General features: G+C 36.3%; 2 protein-coding genes across 7 annotated transcripts; both read left to right on the top strand.

The window, feature by feature from the left end:
• Nucleotides 1-254: 254 nt before the first annotated feature.
• Nucleotides 255-6,526, top strand: capns1b (calpain, small subunit 1 b). The gene is made up of 11 exons (XM_048161810.1): nt 255-432; nt 872-926; nt 1,028-1,058; nt 1,229-1,321; nt 2,993-3,050; nt 3,140-3,204; nt 3,313-3,381; nt 5,395-5,473; nt 5,652-5,768; nt 5,871-5,929; nt 6,045-6,526. The coding sequence occupies exons 2-11, from the start codon at nt 880-882 to the stop codon at nt 6,069-6,071; spliced, it is 645 nt and encodes a 214-aa protein (XP_048017767.1). The 5' UTR covers nt 255-432; nt 872-879; the 3' UTR covers nt 6,072-6,526.
• Nucleotides 6,527-6,670: 144 nt separating this feature from the next.
• On the top strand, nt 6,671-19,877 carry zgc:101731 (SNARE_SNAP25N and SNARE_SNAP23C domain-containing protein). 6 transcript variants are annotated; one of them, XM_048161812.1, is made up of 8 exons: nt 6,671-6,876; nt 9,307-9,486; nt 10,219-10,260; nt 14,966-15,014; nt 15,379-15,496; nt 16,548-16,685; nt 19,156-19,300; nt 19,408-19,877. In XM_048161812.1, the coding sequence occupies exons 2-8, from the start codon at nt 9,415-9,417 to the stop codon at nt 19,471-19,473; spliced, it is 630 nt and encodes a 209-aa protein (XP_048017769.1). In that variant the 5' UTR covers nt 6,671-6,876; nt 9,307-9,414; the 3' UTR covers nt 19,474-19,877. The 6 variants fall into 6 exon arrangements, with proteins under 6 accessions (XP_048017769.1, XP_048017768.1, XP_048017770.1 ...); XM_048161811.1 differs by having other exon boundaries at nt 9,403-9,486; XM_048161813.1 differs by lacking the exon at nt 15,379-15,496 and adding an exon at nt 15,937-16,048 and having other exon boundaries at nt 9,403-9,486.
• Nucleotides 19,878-20,632: the final 755 nt, after the last annotated feature.

The following is a 20,632-nucleotide window of genomic DNA, read 5'->3' on the forward strand; positions in this document are numbered from 1 at the left end:
ACTGAAACATTTATGCATTGGCTATTTGGTAACATTTGTAAGAAATACAATAGCGGAATATTGTCCCTTTTTTTTTCTTTCATTTAAATTGTAAAAATGTAAATTGCAAAAGAGAAGTCACATTATAAATACTTAAGAACATCAAGAATGTAATACAAAAGTTGTACACTAGGGAGCGCTTAAAACATATTTAGGAAAATACAGACTACAATTAGACGTCATGACGCATCCCATGACGCAGTGTTTGTTCGTCAAACTTGGCTGGTTTTAGGACCTTGAGTTTGACAGATCAGTGGACTGGGTGTGGAGAGCTGCTCTATTCATCAAGAACAGATCGCCTTTTGCAAACTGCTGCTCTGTTTACCTGCGCAGCGCGTCTCTCTTCTCTGTAACGTTACCTTTCCGCTGGACCTATTCAGCGTCTCTGTTCTGGTAAGTTCCTATTTAACAGTAGTTTAAATGGATAACATTACTAATTGCGGATGTGCGTCAGGATTAAATCACAACGGCCTACTAAACTTTAACTTTAAAGTCGATTTTTACAGTAGTTAAACAAAGACAGCTGCATGAAACTAATGCGTTACCAATTCATGTGTTCATATAAATTTCCTTGGGCCTGTATAGTACTGACATTCATAATGCAGGAATGGTTTGTTTATTCAGTGATTTACCTTCAGAAAGAGATAGATACCAAAGGTAAATAGGCTATACGGTTATTTTTACTATTAGATAATGATAAATGGGTTTTGTAGTGAGCTAACTGTCACAGCTATTGGTATGTGTTTATTTACCTGTTGCAGTATTTAGTTAAACTTGCTTAATCATCTTTGTTTAATCATGCCTTTTTATATTTTCTTTTCCTTGTTCAAAGTGCTCAAGATGTTTTTGGCCCAAAAATTACTTAAAGGACTCGTAGATGTTGTCAGGTAAGCCTGTACTCTCCTACTTTACTGCTTGATCAAAGCAAAACATCTACATTTTCAACAATTCATCAATGATATAATTTTGCCTTTTCCTTGCATTACAGCAACATCGACCAGTTTGTTCCTTCTGACCCAGTAAGTTTGCATATTATGTATTCATTTATATTTTTTCATAGTTTGTGCCATGTCATTAAGCACTTTGGCGAATCCTGGAAGTCAAATATAGTGGTCCATTGATTTTTTACCTTGGCTCATGAAAAAGTTTAATGCACTTTTCACAGTACTTATCTTGTCTGCTCTTCCAGCCTCCTCCCAAAAGACCACTCGCATATGCAAACCAGAATGAAACCGATGAGGAGAGGCAGTTTCGCAAAGTATTTCAACAACTTGCAGGGGATGTGAGTAGACCTGTCCTGTTTTTAATTTCCATTTCATTGGAGTGTTCTACTGTTTATACTGTGGTGCAGTTTCTAATAAGATCACGTGAACACAGTCTGAGTTAAGTCAGGTTCATTCACTTATTGTATCCTCCCATACTTCTCAAATGATCCCTGCACCTGCATACAAAGATCCATAAAGGTCTGACTACATTTTCACAAATCAGAAACGCATTCATTAGACGTTCTGGTTTCAACCCAGAAACTTCCACATCAAGGCATTGCCTACATTCCATCACTTTGCTCCACCCAGCATGGCTTTCACATGGTGTTCAGCGAGGTTTACTAACAAAACGGGTGTGGTTATACCATGCTTAACTAGTCTAGGGGGAAGAAGTATGACGGGCTCTTCCTCTTTTTCACATTCCTGCCATTGTGAAGAAGACTGTCCTGATGGGTTTGGTTTGTGGTGAGTCACAGAGGGGCGTCGAAGCCTGCTTTACTGGAGTACTGGATTCATTAGATGCAGGAGCTCTCTCCAAAGTTTTACACTAGTGGAAAATTACAATCAGAACATAATGTTAGAGAAAATCACAAGTTTTTTTTCCTATAACAATAGAGTGCATCAGTGGCCGACCACTTTTTCAGCAGCGCTGGTTCCGGAAGAGTTTTTTCCATTCATTTTTCCCCCAGAGATTTTAAAAAGTCTTTGATAAAAAGTTATAAGCCATAAACCAAGACAGTCAGCTTCAAGGTGAATCACAACACTACAAACTTTAATTTGATAGTTTTTGAAAATCAGACGAAAAGACAAAGGTTCAAGACTGTGTACTTAATGGCTTTATTGAGGGAAAGAACTACAATCCCATGAAGCAATGCGAACAGCATAATCAGATTAATTATGATTAATTAAGATTAATTACTTTTTTTCAAACTTTTATTAATAGAAACTGTGTTGATATATTAAATAAATTACATGGGTCCCACTTTATATTAAGTGGCCTTAACTACTATGTACTTACATTTAAATTAATCATTTGATACAATGCACTTATTGTGTACATACATTGTACTTATATTTAAAAACACCTGCATGTAATTACATCTATAATCAATTTCTGTATTTACATTTATATTTAAACTATTGACCCATCCCTTACAACTTACCCCTACACTTAAACCTACCCATACCACCAAAGCTTTCCCTAACCTTACCCGTATCCCACCTCAAAAGCAGCAAAAGTGTTTTGCAATTCAATATGAACCCAATAAGTACATTGTATTTATTTTTTGATTTAAGTACATAGTAGTTAAGTCCACTTAATAAAAGTGGGACCATTACATGATTCATTTTGTGATTCTGTCAGAAACAATTTCTTAAATAGAAACATTAATTACTAAAGGGGGAAAAAGAAATGTTTTCAGGTTACAACTTGATTTTTGATGTGTTTTAGCATTTTTATTACACTTAATAATATTTAATAAATAATTAATCAAACTAATTAAAGTTATTTCATGGCCCCATGGTTGAGAACTGCTGAAATATAAAATATAAATTTTATATACAAGTTCTTGTTTTGTCTCTGTTCTGTTTTGGATATTACTAGTCTCTAAAAAGTGAGATAGTTTTAAGCCTTATTGAAAGAAGAGAGCAGCTGTTCTGACATTTTTATTCATTTTCTCTCATCACAGGACATGGAGGTAAGCCCTAATGAACTGATGAACATCCTTAACAAGATTATTTCCAAACGTAAGTTTCTTTAACATATGTACGTACGGCACAAATGAGGCGTTATGTAAAAGGTGCTAAATAAGATGATCCCTTATGTTCAATTCTAGATGGTGATCTGAAGACAGATGGTTTCACTATTGAGTCCTGCAGAAGCATGGTTGCAGTAATGGATGTATCCTTCAATACAATCAATCATTAACAGAATGTTAACAGACGTATTGCATTTTTTGAGTAAGTGCACATGTGGTACATCAATTTTGCCTTAACTATCTGCTCTCAGAGTGACAGTACTGGAAAACTGGGATTTGAGGAATTCAAGTATCTCTGGAATAACATCAAGAGGTGGCAGGTACAAATACTGTTAATTTTATACTTTTTTTGTACTTAAAGGATTAGTCCACTTTTAAAAAACTTTTCCTGATAATTTACTCACCCTCATGTCATCCAAGATGTCCATGTCTTTCTTTCTTCAGTCGAAAAGAAATTAAAGTTTTTGATGAAAACATTCCACGATTTTTCTCCTTATAGTAGACTTCAATGGGCATCAAACAGTTGAAGGTCAAAATTAGTTTAATTGCAGCTTCAAATTGTTCTACACGATCCCAGATGAGAAATAAGGGTCTTGTCTAGAGAAACCATCGCTCATTTTCTGAAAAAAAAAATTGAAAATTATATAAGTTTTAATCATAAATGCTCATCTTGAACTAGCTCTCATTCTTCTTCTCTGTTTGAATTCCAGCATTGTAGACACTGCTAAGCGTAATACTGCCCTCCACAGTCAAAGTTTGAACTAATTGTTATATACTATTGAACTAGCATATTGCATATAAAAATTAGTTCAAAACTTTGACCTGCGGAGGGCAGTAATACACTTAGCAGTGTCTACACGGTTGGAATTCAAACAGAGAAGAAGAAGAGAGCTAGTTCAAGATCAGCATTTATGGATAAAACTTATATAATTTTCAATTTTTTTCAGAAAATGAGCGATGGTTTCACTAGATAAGACCCTTATTTCTCATCTGGGATCGTGTAGAACAATTTGAAGCTGCAATGAAACTAATTTTGACCTTCAACTGTTTGGTGCCCATTGAAGTCCACTATATGGAGAAAAATTCTGGAATGTTTTCATCAAAAACTTAAATTTCTTTTCGACTGAAGAAAGAAAGACATGGACATCTTGGATGACATGAGGGTGAGTAAATTATCAGGAAAAGTTTATTTAAAAGTGGACTAATCCTTTAAGCTTATAGGGTTACATTTTATATTAGGTGTCTTTAAATATGTACTTAAATAAGAAATCGATAGGTACAATGTACTTACTGTGTTCATGTTGTATTGCAAAACACTTTTGCTGCTATTGACATGGGAAGTTAAGGTTGGGTTAAGGTGGGTTAAGGTGTAAGGGAAGTGTCAACAGTGCAATTATAGATGTAATCACAGAAATGAACTAGATAGAAAAGTTTATCAAGATAAACTTTGATTTTGGCTTGAGAAAGCCTGACAAGAAAGTTTGAAGAAGTTTTAAAAGCTTGAAGTATGAAGGTTTTCAGTTTGAAGTAGTTTTAAGTTCAAAATAGTTTTAAAGTTTAAAGGTTTTGAAGGTAAGAGTTTCAGGAGATAGATATATAGGTTGCTAAGGTGTTTTTTTTAAGCATGTTTCCAACATGATTTAACACTTTGCTAGCAAATTTGAACATGTTGCTTACATGTTCCTAGCATGAATTAGCACAAAACTAGCATGATTTAGCATATTGCTAGCATGTTTCCAGCATCAATTAGTATATAGTACATTTTAACATGTTGCTAGCATGTTTTAGCATGTTGTTCTAGGCTAGAGATAGTTCACCCAAAAATAAAAATTCTGTCATTATTTACTCACCGTTATGTAGTTCCAAACCTGTATGAATTTCTTTCTCCTGTTGAACTAAAAAGAAGATATTTTGAAGAATGGCTACCGTCAACTGTCTGGTTACCAACATTCTTCAAAATATCTTCTTTCTCAAGTCAATATATTTACAGTTGTAATTACTGTTTTTTTTTTTAAATATATAAGTACAGTGTAAAAACATGTATGTACACAATAAGTGGATTGTATCAAATGATTAATATAAATGCTAGGACATAGTAGTTAAAGACACTTTATTTAAAGTGGGACCCTTTTTTTTATCTTATACAAACTTTATATTCAGGGGACTATTTAGTGTCAACTAACTATCATGAATGTCATGATTTTTTTTTTTTTTTTCTAATTGCTTTAACGATGAGTTACCACTTAGTATATTTATTAGTTTTCTTGTGCATCCGACAGATTTATATTTCCTTTCATAAATGTTTCAGAGCAACCTGTTTTTGTTAAATCCAGGGCATTTACAAATCTTATGATGCCGATCGCTCAGGTGTGATTGGGTCTGATGAGCTGCCTGGAGCTTTCAAAGCAGCAGGTGAGCAGTGTTGTCAGTACTGACATTATTACTGTTTTTATAGGCATGCTAAAGTCCTCTATGTGCTTTTTTTTTAATATTGTGGAAAAATACTAGTATATCTACCAGTCATAATTCATATTCAGCAAGTCAGAGTGGAATAGAATTTGTTTAATTTCTAATTTGTTCCCTCCTTTAGGGTTCCCACTCAATGACCAGCTTTTCCAGTTGATCATCCGGCGATATAGTGACGAAAAGGGCAACATGGATTTTGATAATTTCATTGGGTGTCTTGTGCGCCTGGATGCCATGTGCCGTACGTTGACTGAATATCTTGCAGTCTTTATTGTTTCATCACAGGCTCAGTATATTTTTAGATTCAGCATTACTTGCCTTGCTAATGTTTTGCTATTTACAGGTGCCTTCAAGACACTTGATAACGACAACAACGGGACCATTAAAGTCAACATTCAAGAGGTACTGTATGGGAACTATAATTGAAGAAGACCACAAGAAACCAGCACTTTATGACTTGCACCATCAGTCTGCTAAATTAGCTTCTATATAACTCTCTTTTGTTTCTCGTTCACAGTGGTTGCAGCTGACTATGTACTCCTGAATGAAGAAGAATATTCTACACCATGATTATATCTGTTAGTCAGTTCTTCTTTGTGGCCTGTCATTGCCAAATGTCTTTGTTTTATTAACTGACATAATTATTAGTTTTATTGTTAGCTAGACAGCATGATCATACAGTGCCTCTACACTAGATGGCAGCTTTGTTGCAACGCTAGATGGTGTGTTTGCATTGTGGTCTGTAAAGGTTAAGTTTATGCCACATTTCCATATTTTATTCCATGCCAATTGTGCCCTTTACATTTATTCCATGACTGAAGCTTTATAGTTTTACAAAGTGCATTCAACCAAAGATTAAAACCGTTCATATGTTTTAGATAATAGCTTTTAACAACATTCCAGAGCCATATTATTTAATCACTGAGGATATGAATCAGCTGTCATTTTTGAGGAGTTATTAAGCTGATGTACAAATAAAGGTTATTTGTTCTCAACATACAAAAGCAGATCTCCACTCATTACATGAACAAACACCGGTTGCTCTGAGCAACGCAATCTACCCACATCAGGGGCTCAAGTAGAAAATGACTGACAGTAACAACAGCCAATTAAAATGCCGAGAACAAGATAATTAATATAACGACAGCCAATCGTCTTCACAAAGGGGGCGTGGCCTCAGAGTTACCTGGGATGAAGACAACTGTCTGCTCGCGCTGAGTAGATGATGCTGAAATCAGATCAATGAGCAAACACAGGTGTTGAGCGCGAGTACAGTTGAACAAAACGGGGTTTGTCTTTGCGCCATCCTCAGGGGAAATAAAGCTTAAGCGTGTGTCTGCTGTCATACGGTGAGTTGCATTATTTTTTTTTAAACGTCTACTTGAAAAATAAACTTTTAGATAATTTTGACATCTGTTAATGTTAGGTTTTAATGTTGCATTAGGATGCCATTTGTCTTGCCTACAGTTTATTCTGATATGATTACTTAATTTGATGTAAAAAAATGTTTCAATTTAATAGATGTGAAGGCAAATAATTACATAACCATCACAGAATTGATTTGGTTCAAGATTATATATATATGTACACACAAGGAATTTGTATTGGTGACAGAAGAAGCTTCCAGTACACAGAGACAACAACAGTACATAGATGAAATATTATACATAATGGAAATTACGATATATAAATATATGTTATAGAAAGTATAAATCTAATCTTTACCTTTATCAGATCATTATTAATTATTATTCAATGTTGTTACTGCTCATAAGGCCAAATGTTGCTTTTACTATTTTGCTCTTCTTGCCGGAGTTCATGTGTAAACAATTTCAAGCGAATTTTAAAGAAAAAATCTGCTTTGATTTAGTGTACTGTCGTTTGCGTTTGGACAGCAGTCTCTCGTCAATGAACATGAAATCCCCTCATTAAGTCAATGTCCACCTGTGGTTTAAAACCCACGGGCAAACCAGTCCAGTAAATTATACAGTGAGTTGCTGTGCCCCAGGAATTGCACTAAGATGAATACATGTTGTCCTTTTCATTTGATAGGTCTTAAATGTTAATGATAAAACAATATTGGTTTGTTCTGGCTTCTTGGTACTGTATCAAAATTGTTTGTAGATTATGGTCAATAATGAAAAACATTAAAGAAATAAACATCAATAAAGCCCATCATAAATGACCTAATTAAAATGAAAGGTAACGCTTTAGTTTAGGGTCCAATTCTCACTATTAACTAGTTGCTTAGCATGCATATTAGTAGGATATTGACTGTTTATTACTACTTATTCTACATCCCTTATTCCTACCCAATTCCTAAACTTAATAACAGCCTTACTAACTATTAATAAGCAATAATTAGGAGTTTATCAAGTTTATTTAATAGTGAGAATTGGACAATAATCTAAAGTGTGACCAATTATGCAATAAATTCCACTCAGTTTAGGCTGATGCATATAACTTGAATCTAATCTAACAATCTTCATTTACAGTATCAGTGGTTTTCTTATACCATAAAATTACACTTTAAAAAATGCTGGGTTAAAAACAACCCAAGTTGGGTTGAAAATGTACAAACCCAGCGATTGGGTTGTTTTAACCCAGTGGTTGGGTTAAATGTTTGCCCAACATGCTGAGTAGTTTTATTTAACCCAACTATTGTTTAAAAATGACTGTATGGCTGGCTTAAAATGAACCCAAAATAGGTTGGAAATTAAAAATTAGACAAATAAATAAACAATAATAATAAAAAGGTGAACATTTATTAATAAACGATTTATTAAATGTTTATTGTTTATTTATTATTCATTAAACTTATTAATAAATGTTCATTTATTAAACATATTAGTAAATGCTAATTTCCAACATAATTTGGGTTAATTGTAGGTAAGCAGTACAGTAATTTTTAAACAATAGTTGAGTTAAATAAAACTACCCAGCAGGTTGGGTCAAACATTTAACCCAACCGCTGAGTTAAAACAACCAAATTGCTGGGTTTGTCCATTTTTAACCCAACATTTTAGCGTGTAGTTTCTTACGGTTATATCAAGGCTGCTTTTCCTATTCCATTTCAGATACACATATGCTATGATTTTTTATTCCACATACGATCAAATGTTTCTTGCAAGCCATACATCTGTATGTTCCTTTGGTGAACCATATAGACATATAGTATAAATCAGAATTATATATGTTGAGTGGTGTGCAGGGAGATTTTATAAATGTTTTCCCCCATTAATATCATAAGACTATAAATAAGTTATGATGTACTAATTATTAAATAATTGTGTGTTATGGTGTGGTGTGTGTGAGAGAAGCTGTTAAAAAATTTGAATAATTTGTAAAGCCCTTAAAACATAAACATCATTAAACTTTTCAAGATCAGTTTGATTTTTGGAACATTTTGACCATGTCTTCATACTTCTATGACACGTCTTTGGTTCATGTACATATTTCAAATGATTTACCATTGCACATGAACATGTTTCATTAAGATATCTCAAAGTAACTTATGCAGCAAACAAGCCTCGTTGCTTTGTTTCAAATGCCTACCGCTGTTTTTCTTTATAGTCACAAAATAAAGGTGCGCAAGACTTTGTGACAACTTAAACACCCTCTAAACAGCTTAAGCTCCCACTGTTAAGGTTGTCGAGATATATAATTTCCCACCCTAATGCTCGCGATGCATTCTGAGATGCACCTAGCAATTAATAAATGATAGTTTTGCACGAGGGGGTCTGATTTTATGCTGTGCCGTTTCTTCTCCGTTGTACCAGACCAATTATTGCTGTCAATCTGAGGCATGCTGAGCTTATAAAGCCTTTGCTCTAAGAATAACCGCATCCCTCGACCTGTCCTCCCCCCTGCTGCAGTACTCAGCTAGGATGGCTGCCGACTCCACCATGACATCTGAAGTGGAGGAGCTGCAGAAGAGGGCCAATCAGGTGACAGATGAGGTAATGCTAACAAAAATGATTAAAGTAGCAAACTTCTACATTGATTTCCATTGATTTGTGTGGCTCTTCATCTGATGGTGTTTGTTTTGCTGTCCTGTTTTGATGAGGCTGCACAACTGCTCATCAACAGGCCTACAGTGATGACATCAAACATTTTCCGTGTTTCTATGTTAAGGTTACTACAGGTCTCAATTATTCCCATGGTACAGAGCAACCAGGATGCTGACGCTAAACACATTATATATGCACCTGCAGAGTGCAGAATTATTATGATTCCCATTGTGACGTAGTGAGGTAAAACATAAATGAAGCCATTATTCATCACCAGATTTTCCACTGGGTGTTATGTAATGGATAATGTAGGCTAGAGTCTGCCAGTCTTTAAGGCAAAATAAACCCAACACGGTTCTGGACCCCAATGCAGAGCGTTCATTACAAGCGTTTATTTCAAATCGTTTTGTAATTCTACCTGTAGGCCTATATTATTGTCCTCCCGCTAATAAAAAAGTCTAATACAACATAAAAAATAATATGCCTAGCAATAAGTCGAACAATGCAACAATATTACAGCGATATTAAATTACCATAAAGTCCCTTTGAAGCCATTTTCACTACAATCTGACTGACTAATCAGAATTGAGTACTCCATAGAGTCACATTTAATAAACTTGCTGTGTTTTAAATATGTTCTTTTTAGTCAACATTGTATTTTGAAATTTTTTTCTCTGACAGTCCCTTGAGATCACCAGAAACATGAAGCTTCTGTTGGAGGAGGTGAGTGATTATTATTCATAAAAGCATGCATAATATGCCTCATAATTAAATTGAGAAAATCTTGTGAAAATCTAAATAACTCTAAAAAAATCTAAATAACTAGGTAGTATATCAATTATACTACAATAACGCAGTTTTAAAACAAAGAAATGTAATGTGTAATAAATAAGAAATATTTACAATTCTGCAATATTGCTGATAATAAATAACAGTTGTTGTTTTTTTTAAAGGATTAGTTCACTTTCAAATTAAAATTTCCTGATAATTTACTCACCCTCATGTCATCCAAGATGTCCATGTCCTTCTCTCTTCAGTCGAAAAGAAATTAAGGTTTTTGATGAAAACATTCCAGGATTTTTCTCCATATAGTGGACTTCAATGGAGCCCAAATAGTTTAAGGTCAAAATTAAGTTTAAGTGATCCCAGACGAAGAATAAGGGTCTTATCTAGAGAAACCATCGCTCATTTTCTAAAAAAAAAAATTAAAATTATATACATTTTAACTAGAAATGCTCATCTTGAACTAACTCTCTTCTTCTTCTCTATTAGAATTCCAGCAGTGTAGACGCTGCTAAGTGTATTACTGCCCTCCACAGGTCAAAGTTTGATTTAAATTGTCATATACAATATGCCAGTGCAAGTATATAACAATTAGTTCAAACTTTAATCCTGGAATGTTTTCATCAAAAACCTTCATTTCTTTTCGACTGAAGAAAGAAAGACATGAACATCTTGGATGACATGGGGGTGAGTAAATTATCAGGAAATTTTAATTTGAAAGTGAACTAATCCTTTAACTAATGCTGAAATTCATGTTCTCCACATTTTGTACCCCACTGTTTAAACAATCATAAAATCTCTCATTCTTTCATAAAACACTAATGTAAAATATAACTTTAAGAAGTCACGTAGGAGGAACCATGTGACCACATGGTTATTCTTTAGTGTTAAGCAGCCCTTCTCTTAAATTGGCTCCTGTGCACAAACTGAAAATCATACAACAAAGGCACTATCAAAAACATGTCAATGTCAACATATATGTATATATTGTAAAATAATGTATATATTCATTATTTTGAGCATTAGCATTTACAGTATTATATATATATATATATATATATATATATATATATATATATATATATATATATATATATATATATATATACATACACACACACACACACACACACACACAGTAAATGCTAATGCTCAAAATAATGAATTGGTTTGAGTAGGACAAATTTAAATTAAACAAATTATTTCACTCATATTAACTTTTGTGAGTATTTAGCACTTTCCTTTTCTTTCAAGTTCACAGAACTGATATATTTTAAAATATATGAACTTATTTCTTTATGAACTTATTTAGACAAACTTAAGTTTAACTGGAAACTGGGCTGGGATTTCTATTTTACAGCATGCTTTGCCTATAGCACGCAAAAGGGAGAGTAAATGCTAAAATTAAATGTTATATAATGTTTATGGTGAAAGATTAATGTTAAAGGTGCAGTATGTAAGAATTCTGTCCGCTAGAGGTCGCTAGAGACCTATTCAAAACAAAGGCTTAATGATGCCAAGTTTGAGCGTGGAATCTTGGGACATGTGGGCTTTTTACCTCAACGGACGGTGCAAAAGAATAGGGATAGGACTGCGATTATTAAAGTCCACGTGGACCAGGAAGTTGCAAACGTCTTTTCTCCAGTGTTGTGATGTATTTCCCAAGTGAAACGGAATTCTGAATAGAGGGCAGAGTCTTACTTTAGCGCTCCTCCTCTCCATCTCTCGCTCATAACAGACTAACAGTTGGAGGGGAGTGGTTTAAGCGTTTTCAACCCAAGCCGTCAAACTGACATCATCAGAGAAGGAACGCCATTCCAGACCGGAAGTAACTTTTCAGATTTTGATTAAAGATTACAGCGACAAACAATTTTTTTTCACAGAGGTAACTGTGACATTACCTTCCCCTTCTGGTAGGCGCGACTTCGCGCCATAGATGGAACAACCGGGGAGGGGGGGTGGGCGTCCTGGAGGTCTCCAGAGGCGGGTCCAGGAGTTCAGGCAGCCATGGCAGGTCAGGGCTGTGGGCAGCCATGGCGGATCTGGAGCCATAGCAGGCCATGGCAATGCCGAAACCCCGCCCATGAGTTTCCCACCCACGAGTTTCCCACCCACAGGTACATGGGTCCCCCCAAAAAAATTTTCTTGGGGAAATCCCTGGTGCCAGAGCGGGTCCAGCAGTTCAGGCAGCCATGGCAGGTCAGGGGCCGTGGGCAGCCATGGCGGATCTGGAGCCATAGCAGGCCATGGCAATGCCGAAACCCCGCCCATGAGTTTCCCACCCACGAGTTTCCCACCCACAGGTACATGGGTCCCCCCAAAAAAAATTTCTTGGGGAAATCCCTGGTGCTAGGAAGGGATTTGTGGGCTGGCTCATGTTGGAGAGCTGGAGCTGGCTCGTCGAGGGCCGGAGAGGCGAGCTTGCAGGTTGCTAGAGAGGGCTCGTCGGCTGCTGGAGCAGGCTTGTGGAAGGCTGGACCGTGCACGTGAAGAATAAAAGCGGGCTTGTGGATCGCTGGAGCGGGCTCGAGGAGAATAAGAGCGGGCTCGTGGAAGGCTGGGGAGGGATCGTGGAAGGCTGGGGAGGGCTCGTGGAAGGCTGGGGAGGGCTCGCGGGAGCCTGGAGCGGGCTCGAGGAGAATAAGAGTGGGCTCGTGGAACGCTGGGGAGGGCTCGTGGAAGGCTGGAGCAGGCTTGCGGGAGCCTGGAGCGGGCTCGAGGAGAATAAGAGTGGGCTCGTGGAACGCTGGAGCGGGCTCGTGGAAGGCTGGGGAGGGCTCTGGAGACGGAATCCAAGACATCCCCTCATACTCAATGAGAAGCCCCACGGGTACTGGAGTGGGCGTTTCAGGCTCGGGTGCAGGCTTCATAGGAGGCTCAGGTGAGGTAGCGACCACTCTCTTGGGCTGCCTGGACCTTTTGGAGGACTTCCTCTTGGACGGCTTGGGTGTAGGATCAGGCAGGAGCCCCGGAGAATGCCCACTGGAGTGGTAGGTGGAGGAAATCGGTGGCTGGTGAACTGGCCAGGCCGACCGTATTTCAGAGGGAGCTGAACGAGGAAAACACATTCTTCTTTGAACCTCTTCAATTTCGAACTCGCAACCATTTAAAAAGAGAATCAGATTAGAATCAGATAGACTCGACTAGGGAAAAGAGACACTCAGGTTCAAGATAACAGATCGTGTCCTCGTCCAGACCCCTCAGAAAACAGGTGTTCAAAATTGCATCTGGCCATTTCACCTTACTAGAAAGCTCTGCGAATTCCTCCACATACCTCTCCAGCCGGCGGCCGTCCTGTCTGGCAGTCCAGAGGCAGTCCTCCGCCGAGAGCTTATGTCCGCGGCTCTTTGAGGGCACAGGAACAAGGAAGATACCCATTTTCTTTTTGTGGAAGTCCAGCGGTTAGGTCTGTTCTTCTGTTACGTGAGGTTGCAGTAGAGATGAGGCAATACACAGACTTCAACAATAAAGGGTATTTTACTGAACGTAGGAGCAGACATACAACCATTACACGTTAAACTAACAATAGAACAGACAAGGAGTGCAGGGAGTGAGTCCATTATAAAGGGTGTGCAGATGATCAGGAACAGGTGCTGGTAATTCGTGATGATGGGGAGAAGACGAGGAAGTGAGTGCAGGTGTGGAAACACAAAGGCTTGTGGGAAATGGAGTCCGGGACTTCACAAAATAGTGTTTTTCTCTGAGGCATGGTAAAGCATGGTACTCAAAAAAAATCAAGAAATTTAGATTTAAACAATAAGACTAAACGTGTTGAGCTATATAACAATAATTAGTTTTCTGTCTATAAATACATCAAAACAGTTGTTCCCTTGTCTATTAAAACATGTAAATATTAAAGCATCTTTGGTGTTTCCATGGTTTCTACAAAATAAAACTGGAAACCTAGGGTAACGGGTATGACGCAATTGACGCAATTTTCTCACGATTTACAAATAGTTGGAAACATTTGGGATATTTTAAGTACTCAAGTGAACAAAATATATAACACTGGACTAGTGGTTTTTAGATATTTTACTGCAAAAATCTTACGTATTGCACCTTTAAGTGGGACATTTAGTAGTGATTTATGTTTTGTTATGCTAATTTAGAAGAATTTCTGTTAATGTGGGGTTTTGGAGAGTTACCATCATGGTGACAAGTGGTGCAAGCAAAAGTTTGAGAGCAAGTATGTTAAATGATTTATACTGCTTTACTCATTCAACAAGTGTAACACCATGCTATTGTTAACATGTTAGCAAGTTAGCATTTTCTGAATTAGCTTGTTATAGCTAGCTACGTTTACACTAATAAAAATGTTTCATGAAAATTTTAAGTTAAGTGTATGAATTAGTGTACTCAAACATTTCAAGTTAAGAACAATTAAAATGTATGAGTACAAAATAAAAATCTGCCAGTTCTGCTTACTTAAACTTACTTAAACTTAAACTTAAACTTAGCTTAAAAATTTTGAGGCAACTGATTGCCTTTTTTTTTTTTTTTTAACTTATTCAGGTTTACAGTATATATATATATATATATATGTGAAAAAGTGTATATGAAAGATATATGATTTTTAATGAAAATTGATGAATTATCTGGTGTCAATCTCCTTTTGTACTGAATTATTCTTGTAATTCTTCAACAGAGTAAAGATGCAGGGATCAGGACGCTTGTTATGCTGGACGAGCAGGGAGGTATAATGAGTTATCTTCATACACTCCGTAGTTAAATAAAGATCAAATATACAGCAGCTAAACAATGAACTAATTACTTGCAAATTAATCATTAGTTGTTCATGAATCCTGTTGCATCTGTAGGTAGCTATTATCTGTATGCTAATGATAATGAATATGCACAAGATGTGGGAGTATAGACAATGTGTTCTTAATCTTTTGTTATTTATTCGTCCTTTACAAAATATATAAATACAGCCATATATGTGCATATAGAAATATGTACCCTGTATGTGTTTGTGTGTGCATGCTCGCATATTTCTACCCCTTTCAATCCCCTTCCTGCTGCCACCCATGCCCTCCCCCACCTCCCCCGCATGGGCAGAACAACTGGACCGCATAGAAGAGGGCTTGGATCAGATCAACAAGGACATGAAGGAGGCTGAGAAAAATCTCACTGACATGGCCAGGTGTTGTGGTCTGTGCATCTGGCCATGTACAAAGTAGGTCTCCTTCCAGACACCTGAGCCATGGCTGGATTTTGGCAGTCAATGATGTCACCTCTCTGCCCATGCCTCTGTCCCATTGGATAACCTCTCCTGCTTTGACGTTGCTTCGCATTTGTCTTTTTTTGGCTGTTTTGTGAGCAGATGTTCATGCAGTACCCCATGTAAACATTTTAAATGAACTTAAAAGTTGTGCAACCCGTGCTCACACAACAAACACAGTTGACTGTTTTTAGTCATAATCCTAAAGTCTCTTAGTCATATTTAAGTTCATATATCCATTTCACTGGTCATTTTGGGCTAGAGCTGCCGTAGTTGTTTAGTCGCTTATGGGTGTGTCGCTTCTTGCTGAGACAACTGTTGTGTTTTTTTATCTCGTCCCCATACGTTAACCCCTGAAACCTCCATACTCTGTGATCGTACCTTCCGTCATCCAGAGCAACTGGAGCGGATTGAGGAAGGGCTGGACCAGATCAACCAGGACATGAAGGAAGCTGAGAAAAACCTTACAGATCTGGGCAAATGCTGCGGTCTGTGCTCCTGTGATAAGTATGTGATGTTTGGAGGGGCTCGGCTTCTAGTGTGCTTGCATGAAAACTTTGCATACCTCATTTGTGTCATTTTAAGTCAGTGATTGCATGTGTGAACTCAAGAAATCACGGTAAATCAGTTAGATTGTCTTTTGTGTATGTATATATATATATATATATATATATATATATATATATATACAGTATATGTATACAGTAAATCACCCTAATAAGGAATGTTAACTAAACATTTTTAATGTTAAAAATATGTACCCTCACTGGTCTTTACCACTGAACTCATGAAACTCATGACCAACTCTAACCAAATAATATGTACTGTGATTTTTGTGTGGTTCATTCAAAACAGATGCAACACCAACTGTGTTTTTAGAGTCAGCACAAATAATTTAGGCAATTACTGCCTAAATTTCACATATCATTTCTTAAGGTTTAGGTTCTTGACAACAGAAATTACTAATTTTGTTAATGTTGTGTCTTTGTCATATGGTTTCTCACAGATTAAAGGACTTTGAAGCAAGTGGGGCTTATAAGAAGGTGTGGGGTAATAATCAAGATGGGGTGGTGTCTAGCCAGCCCTCCTCTCGAGTGGTGGATGAGAGAGAGAAGATGACTATGAGCGGTGGATATATTAGAAGGTGTCAGGAATTTTGCCATTTCTTTCTCAAATATATAAATAAGCGGTTTGGTGGGTATTTTTATAATTTTTGGGTATACAGTGCTCAGCGTAAATGAGTACACCCCCTTTGAAAAGTAACATTTTAAACAATATCTCAATGAACACAAATACAATTTCCAAAATGTTGACAAGAAAAGTTTAATTTATAACATAAAAGTAAGGTTAATATAACTTAGAGAACAAATTTTCAGTTTTACTCAAATTTGGGTGGTGCAAAAATGAGTACACCCCACTGAAAGTCTCTGGAGCAAAGCTAAATTTAGACTACAAATGTCTAATTTAACAAGAATTCAACCACAGGTGAGTGTAATTATTCATTACACAGGTGTCCAGCAGACAGTTGACTATAAAAGGGTGTTAAAACCCCTTCCCATTTCATGCTGTCAGCAATGGCACCACATGGAAGAGAAATATCACAAGACCTGAGAGTGAGAAAGAAAATAATTTCTTTACACCAGAAAGGTGAAGACTACAAGAAGATCAGCAAAGCTTTACTTATCAGTCAGAATACTGTAACAAAAGTGGTACAAACATTTATAAAAGATGGAACTGCAACCATCTCACAGAGATGTCCAGGTCGTCCACGGAAGTTAACACCTCGACAGGAGTGTCTTCTGATGAGAAGAGTTGAAGAAAATCGGCATGCAAGTTCACTGCAGTTACATAAAGAAGTAGAAAGCCAAACTGGGGTGACTATTTCTTTTGACACAATAGGGCGTACACTGCAGAGGAATGACATGCACGGGTGCCGTCCACAAAAGAAGCCTCTCCTTAAACCCAGGCACAAAAAAGCCCGCCTAGAGTTTGCCAGGGCCCATGCTGACAAAGATGAAGACTACTTTGACTCTATACTCTGCAGTGATGAGACCAAGATAAATGTTTTTGGAACTGATGGCTTCAAAACTGTATGGCGTCGCAAAGGTGAGGAATACAATGAAAAATGCATGGTGCCTACAGTGAAACATGGTGGTGGCAGTGTCCTTATGTGGGAGTGCTGCTGGTGTCGGGGAGCTGCATTTCATTGATGGCATCATGAATTCACAGATGTACTGCTCTATACTGAAAGAGAAGATGCTACCATCACTCCGTGCCCTTGGTCGTCATGCACTTATCCAACATAACAATCCTAAACACACATCTAAGGCCACTGTTGGATTTCTGAAGAAGAACAGGGTGAAAGTGATTCAGTGGCTCCTGGTCTGAACCCAATCGAACACCTATGGGGAATTCTGAAGAGACAAGTTAAGCATCACTCTCCATCCAGCATCCAGTCTCTAAAAGAGGTCATTCTTGAAGAATGGAAAAAGACAGATGTTGCGAAATGTCGCCAACTTGTTCATTCCATGCCTAGAAGACTTTGTGCTGTCATTAAAAATCATGGAGGCCATACAAAGTACTAGATGTAGTAGTTTTTGCATCACCCTAATTTAAGTAAAACTGAAAATTTTGTTCTCCAAGTTATTTTATTAACCTTACTTTCATGTTATAAGTTAAACTGATGTTATATTAAACTTAGTCTTGTCAATATTATGGAAATTGTTTTTGTGTTCATTGAGATATTGTTTAAAATGTTACTTTTCAAAGGGGATTAACTCATTTACGCTGAGCACTGTATATATATATATATATATATATATATATATATATATATATATATATAATTCAAAGTTTAGGGTCAGTAGGATCTAAAGTGATCAATAGATTTGTTCTGTAAAAATGCAACAAACTGATTAAAAGTGACAGTAAGATTTATATTATAATAAAAAATTTAAAATGTTAAATTTAAAATTTAAAATGAACTTCTATTCATCCAAGAATGTGGAAAAAGTATCAGTTGGTAATTTTAACAAATGTTTCTTGAGCACCAAATCAGAATACTGGAATGATTTCTGAAGGATCATGTGACATTGAAGACTGGAGTAATGATACTGAACTTTTATTTATTTTTTTTTTACTAAAAAATTATATTTTATTATTTTTAAGTAAGTAAGTTATTTAAGTAAGTTAAATAAGTATTTTTTAAGTAAGTGTTTCACATTTTTGTTTTTTACTGCTATTTTGTACTATTTTTTTTTTTTTATTAAGTAAGAGTGTTGAACTTTTTTCACCTGCGTTACTTCACTTTTGGTGTGAAAGGGCCTTTACATTTACATTTGCCAAAAATAGAACTTTTGTTCTATTCACCTAGCCCAGGTCAGAAAAAGTAATGCAAAAGTAATGCAAGATTACTTATATAATGTAACAAAGTAACTTACTTAATTAGTTACATTTATAATAACGTAATATTGTAATGCATCACTTTTAACTTTTAAAAGTAACTTTCCTCAAAACTGTGTGTGTGTATGTGTGAGTGTGTATATATATATATATATGTATGTAGCCAGTTGGCAGCATGTCTTTGACTATTTGTGTGCAATTCTGTTTGACAGAGTGACAAACGATGCGAAGGAGGATGAAATGGAGGAAAACTTGGCCCAGGTCGGCAGTATCCTTGGCAACCTCAGAAGCATGGCACTTGACATGGGCAATGAAATCGACACTCAGAATGTCCAGATTGAACGCATACAGAGCAAGGTCAGTGTTTGGAAAGGGTTCAGAGATGTCTGTTCTACAAAGAGCAGCTGAACCAATTTATATTAATCATTCCTTGTTCTTTGATTCTGTTTTTTTTTTTTTTGCAGGCCATGGTCAATGAATCCCGCATCAATGAGGCCAATCAGAGGGCTACAAAGCTAATAGCAAGATAAAAACATGGGATTTTCCTTTGTTAAACATGTTTACAGTTCTCTGTAGGAAAATGTGGATGCATAATGACACAAATTATTAGGCTATCCATCTTTTAAATGACTATTTATGGAACTTGGATTATTGCCTACTGATGTGACAGTAAATTAATATTATTTTCATTATTTTCAATAGCTCTACAATATATGTTAAGGAAAAATGGAATGAATGTAAATATACTGTCACTAGTCTGTGCTGTATTTGTAATTTAAGCATGTATTGTACATAAAATGTTTTAGACTGCTATCTTGGTTTTTAAGCCTTCTGAACACTTATCATGGGTGATAACAGCTCACTATATTCAGTGTCTTAAAGTTGTTTTGGTAAATGTATGTCACTTTTTAAAAAATAAATCCATAAATCCAAATTTGTAGGGTGCTTTTCCTGATGTCCAAACATTTTTCTGCTATATGGGCCACTTGCTTAGGTTCTTCAAATACTTATTATGCTATTTAAAATAATTATTTGCATTATTTTAAAATTAAAACAATAGGCTACTAAAAATAAAACGAAACTGACATTCATTCCAATGCTATTTTTCTTTCTTTTTTGGTTTTGTTTCAAACCTTTAACTTTTCTGTGGAACACAATGATGATGTTAGGGACTTGCCTCAGTCACCATTCACTTTGATTTTATCCTTTTATATACACAGTGAAACTGGTTACTTACTTACTAACATTATCCTAACTAATCTCCTTCTATGATCCAACAGAGTAATTTTGGTTCGGAAAGCGAGGTGAAAAATAAATGACAAAATTTCATTTTGGGTGAACTATCCCTTTAAGCCGTGAGACATCTCAGCGTAGCTTTTTTTCCCAGACTCATGCAGGCATATTTGAGGAACTCTCACTACACCCACCTACCGGTTGCTGCAGGCAATTACAATGCCACTCCCCAATAAGTCTGAGAAAAAACCTCAAAATGGTGGCGTGTTATTGCATGGCCACATCATCAGTGAACTGTTTAAATGATGGTACTTTTTAAAAAAAATCAAATATTTAATTTCATTTTGTTCCCTTCCAAACTTCTGCTTTACATATTCACACGACAGGCTACTCAAAGACATCGATTACGACCTGAGGACCACAGAAGAAAGAGATGCAACACAATACATTGTGTCT

Source organism: Megalobrama amblycephala, linkage group LG16, assembly GCF_018812025.1.
Source record: "Megalobrama amblycephala isolate DHTTF-2021 linkage group LG16, ASM1881202v1, whole genome shotgun sequence".
NCBI classification, from domain to species: domain Eukaryota; kingdom Metazoa; phylum Chordata; class Actinopteri; order Cypriniformes; family Xenocyprididae; genus Megalobrama; species Megalobrama amblycephala.